Source organism: Gekko japonicus, unplaced genomic scaffold (genome assembly GCF_001447785.1).
Source record: "Gekko japonicus isolate JY-2015 unplaced genomic scaffold, Gekko_japonicus_V1.1 scaffold1821, whole genome shotgun sequence".
Taxonomy (NCBI): Eukaryota; Metazoa; Chordata; class Lepidosauria; order Squamata; family Gekkonidae; genus Gekko; species Gekko japonicus.
Window position 1 is genome coordinate 288,452 of NW_015169227.1, and position 5,394 is coordinate 293,845.

General features: G+C 38.4%; 1 protein-coding gene across 5 annotated transcripts in view; it reads right to left on the bottom strand.

Moving 5' to 3' along the window:
* Nucleotides 1-5,394, bottom strand: part of REPS1 (RALBP1 associated Eps domain containing 1) — a 61,332-nt gene that overhangs the window by 41,329 nt on the left and 14,609 nt on the right. For all 5 annotated transcript variants that reach the window (XM_015416431.1, XM_015416430.1, XM_015416428.1 and 2 more), the window contains exon 4: nt 2,816-2,969. In XM_015416431.1, the coding sequence (XP_015271917.1) occupies nt 2,816-2,969 (154 nt within the window). The remainder of the gene's footprint in view (nt 1-2,815; nt 2,970-5,394) is intronic.

Genomic DNA, 5,394 nt, shown 5'->3' on the forward strand with positions numbered 1-5,394 from the left:
TAAGTCCTGGTCTTAAGACCAAAAACATTTTATTCCAGGTACAAGCTTTTGTGGGCAAGCCCACTTCTTCAGAGAGAAAGGAGGGGAGGGAAGGGGAAAGGAAGGAGTCAGAGAGAGCACATGCAAGGGGGGGGGAGTCCAATGTCACTTGGAGAGATCTCCCTTTCCATTTCTAACAGATGGGGGGTGGAGAAACCTCAGCACAGCTTACATTCCTTATTAGTGAAAGGGAGCAAGAGTACAGCGGCACCTTAATGACTAACAAAATTTGTGGCAGGGCATGGGCTTTCATGAATCACTGCTCACTTCTTTAGATACAGCTGGAACGTAAGTCTATCTGTCCTTATATCTTGGAGAGTGAAGTGATTTCAGATGCCAAAAGAAAATAGCAGGCATAGGTAATGAGAGAAGAAATCTAAGGCTCAGTTCAGTCCACGAGTTTGCATTGTCTTGAGCTTCATGATCAGTTGCAATTCAGCAGTCTCTCTTTCTAATCTCCCTTTGAAATTTCTTTGTAAGAGAACTGCTACTCTTAGGTCAGCAGCTGAACACCCTAGAAGATTAAAATGTTCCCCCACTGGTTTTTGAATGTTGTGGTTTCTAATAGCAGTAGAAAGAGTCCATTAGCACCTTTAAAGACTAACAAAATTGTGGTCAGGTATGTGCTTTTGTGAGTCACTGCTCACTTCTTCAGACTTATTTTCATTTATTCTTTGCATCCTCCTGGACTGAGTTATCCTGTACCACACTGAGACCTAGGTTTCCTGTCTCATTACCAATGCTGATATCACACCTAATCCAATCACGCCTGCTATTGCCATTCGGCATCTGAAATCGTCTTTATAGAGCTTATATCTCCAGTACCTTGTGTTACATTTTATGGCACACATGGCCCAGCCTGACAAAGTAACAAATGAGTTCGACACCTCTTCTCTGTGGGGTTGCCATACGTTTGCTGTGACTTTATGGGAATCTCCATCACCATCAGTGGTTAGAGTGTCAGAAACCTACTCAAAACACTATTTGTGAGAATAAAATGGATGGAAGGAGAAACTGTGTATGCCACCCTAAGTACATAGAAGAAAGGGGAGGATAAAACTGGAGAAAATAAATACTACCACAGTATTTCTTAGAACAGTGATTCTCAAACTTTAGCAACCCAGGGACCACTGTTCTGTTTTTCATTTTTTTATCCATGTACACACCAGAGTCTTGTTCTTCTAGAGCACTCAGAATAATACAGTGACAACAATCACATTAGCTACGTTTAAACTTGCTTTTAAAGTAAAAAAAAATTATATTGTTTTTATGGGGCCTGACAGTTGGGTCTCATCTCAAACTGGCTCCAGAGGACCATAACTCAGAAGTCGCTGGTTCAATTCTAATCAGTGTCACCACTTGAATGGAGGGAACTTTACACCACAGGCAGAAAGAAACTCGTTAATAACTTAGACAGAGACCAGATGAACAGCGGTGGGAAGGGGCCTTGAAAAACGTTTAGAGCTGCTCACAAAAGTAGAAAAAGACCAGCATCACACAAAACTGAACATTCAATGACCACTACTATCTATGGATACAGACTGGTGTCTGAGCCTTTACACCAGAAAACAGGAAAACCAGTTCCACTTTACACCCGCAATAGTTATGAAACTAAATTAGGACCACTCAGACAGTTAGAGTTCCTAAGAACGAACTATAAGATCCCAGGAACTAATCAGCAGTTTTTCTGCAGAGTTCTGAGGTGACCACGAAGTTAGCTAACTCTGAGAAGTAGCAGCTCTGTATGTTCCTGATCTTCAAAATAGGGAGAAGCCAACCCTAAGTGCCCCCTTCCTTGAAACTGAGAATCCCCATTATTAGAAAACTGAGAGGATCCAATTTTCACATCAGGTATATGAAAGTCTCAAGCTTTGCCCTCAGAAAAAACTTGCACATCTCGTTGAGTACCACCACCAATGGACCCTAGTTTGAGAGGTGCTGCCACAGCAGAATTCAAGGGCTAAATTTTTAATAAGTATCTTCTGAAATATACTTTATTTTATAATATTTTGAAGAGCAGACTGGAGTCTTTAAAATCACTAGGTAAAGTTCTCAAGTATTTTATTTCTCTGAACTTCTGTGAAGGTTCCAGCCATGTTTTATCATGTTTTTCCTCCCACCTTCTAGCCTCTGACTCTACAAGCCAAATTTTGTTCACACTGAATGCAACAGAAGTTACTGAACATTATGCAATTCAGAACCAACTTAAAAGTGTTAGCATGCAATAAGCTATATAAAGCTCAAGGTTTCCATTCTTTCAATGAGCCTTCAAGACAATTAATTTCAAGTTAAAAGCCCTCATCACCCTATGTCATTATGGAACCTCTCTAAACAACGAAAGCAATGTCTGGACTTTGTCAAGTGCAAAATGACCAAAAAGTAGATGATTCCACTTTACAATAGGTTAAGGTACTGGACACATAGAATTATGAGTGAAAGGAGTGGGATAAAAGTCAAATAAACAAACAAACAAAGTGTGAAGCCAGAACAATATGGTGCTATAAGGAAACATTCTGTGGAAGCGAATCACCATCAGTAAAATTAAGGGCTTTCCCAAAGATCCCAAGAACAAAGGTCAATGCAAAAAAATGGGGCACTTTTCTGGGGCAAGAGGACAGTGAGGAAAGAATAGGAATATTTGAAATTGACTTTGCACTGACTAGGATGAAGGTGGAGTTGTCATGGATTATGGTTGTACTTCCCTTGGCCTAACATTTTCTCTCTCCTTATTAAAAAAAGGCAACATTTGAAGTATAAACAAGACATTTATTTATACCTGATTGTGCTTCACTAAATGGAGCCCAAAAAGGCCCTGGTCCAGCAAGAGGTCGCTCATTATTCCCTCCACTAGGATGGCGGCTGTGCTTCCTCCATGAATGCGGAGATGTTGGTGGGGATTGCTGTGGTGAAACAACTGGAGATGTGGACTCCTAACAAGACAAATGAACTTTTTAAAAGAAACCATACACTATTTACTGAAACAAATATTCTATGAAGCTATTGTGCTTAGAACAACATAAATAGTTTTTGTGAACATGTATAATTCTGCTTACATGAAGGAATTGCAATAACAAGCAAATATCAGAGTTTTTCATCCATTTGGATTAAATCAAGAGGTACAGCATGATTATGCACTTTCTGCCAGAGGAGTTATTCTGCACATTTTCACTTGTGGAACATACAAGCTTATCAGAACCCATCTCTCAAAATGCGGACATTCTTTTGAATAAATAAAAATTCCACATACCCTTGTTTTACCAAGGCCAAAACATTTGAAAACATACATTAATAACACATAATACTGCAAAATTTGACAGTTCCTGGCTTACAACATAAACCATACCCTTATATGGTCTATGTTAATAGAAAAAAGATACATATTAATGGTAAATTAACAGTGTAATTCTATGCAGATTTATTCAAGATTAAACTCATTATTTCAACGATCTTAGACTGCAGTAGCTACATAGGATTGCACTACAAATTACTTAATTGTAAATTAATATCATGCTTAAAGAAAATACTTAGAAGCAAAAAAACTAAATATAACTCCAGCAGAATCAGTCATCATCATTTAAATGCTCATGAAGAATCTGTCATCATCTATATGGATCTATTTTATTTAGGACATTTTTATGCCACCTCTCCAGAAACCTGCCCAAAGAGGCTTACAAAATAGAAACCTAAAAACATTAAAAGATATTAACAACTTTCGAGCCTGAATTTTCCCTAGAAGCTAAAAATGCTCACTATTATCAGATTACTCAGAGAATATTTACTATCTGCACTGCAGGTATTCTATGTGTTATATAGTGAGAGAATTTTATTTTTGTTGCTCTTGGGCCTAAGAGAAAATGTACTGGAATTAATAGTTTTGCTTTCTTCAACTTTTAGAAATTAAGCATCTTTATATTATATCTTGGCTGGTTACTGTGTGAGCAGGAGCACCTTGGAACTCATAGTAAAGTGGTTTGGCAGCTTTGCCAGGTTTTGAAGAGGCTGCTCGGGCTTCCAGGGGCTGGGATTGGGAACAACATTTCTGTAAAACGACTTCAATACGACATGGTGGCAGTTTAAGGGGATTGAGGTCACTTCCTCACAAGTAAGCCTACTGGTGGTACATTCTTTGAGGTCTGGTACAATGGCTTGTTGTTTCAGGTAGTGAGCGACGGACAGACAGGGCAAGAGAGCAGAAGGAGAGCTTTCTAGTACCTCAACAGCAACTGGCCATGAGATTAACATGGAGGTAGGCCAAGATTCAGACATACAGTCCAGGGTGCAAAAAGGGACTGGTGTGTTAATGATGAAAGTCACCTTGCAGAGTCCAAGTCAAATTTATGCTGAGGTCTTTAAATTGTTGGAAACAATGCGAAATCAAAGGTGATTTTCTTCACTCCTGGTGGTCTTGCCCCAAAGTTAATGAATTCTGGGTTCATATTGTTGACGAAATAAAAAAAAGGTCATTGGTGAGACACTCCCCTTACTCTTTGAAACTGTACTCTTAGGCTGGTGGTCTGGGATGCTTAGTGTCATGCCTGCCCTTGCTGATGCCCCTGAGGAGGCACCTGCCAGCCAGGAGCCTGTGGACTTACAGGCTCCTGAGGACAGTACTGCAGCAGAAAGGCAAAGACTGGATCCTGTAGCTGAAAGCTATTTAAGTGGTGAGGAGGATAGAGCCTCCCAGGGAACACCTGCAAGGGACCAGTCTCTGCTGCATACCAGTAATTCGTCATCAGACTCACCACCACCTGTAACCAGGCTCCGGAATGTACGGAGACAGCAGCTGAGAGAGCGAAGACAGAATGCACGCATGCGTGCCAGAAGATCTCTTAGCCCTGAATATTTTTGTAATAAATTTCTTTATTGAGTTTCACCTTTAATAAACATACAAACATAAATCACCATTCTCTTATAAGTCAATACCTCACCCTATTAACATTTGGTTACATACAGTCAATGTCTAGATTTTCTTTAATCTTATATTGCCCAACTGTAGTTCCACCTTATATTCCTCGCATTCCTTTTTAAATATCTCTGGTCTTAATAAATCATAATTACCCTATTTACTTTCCTATCTGTATATCTGTATTTTAGATTTTAAATTCATCTTCATTACATACATTTTACTTTTCAAAACATCCATTCAACTGAACTTCAGTTTAATTTCATCCTCAAATCATCTGTTCACCTCTTGTTTTCAACATCATATTTGTCTCTATTCCTGGAGCTCTTCAAAATAATAATAATAATAATAATAATAATAATAATAATAATAATAATAATAATAATAATAATAATAATAATAATAATAATAATAATAATAATAATAATAATAATAATAATAATAATAATAAT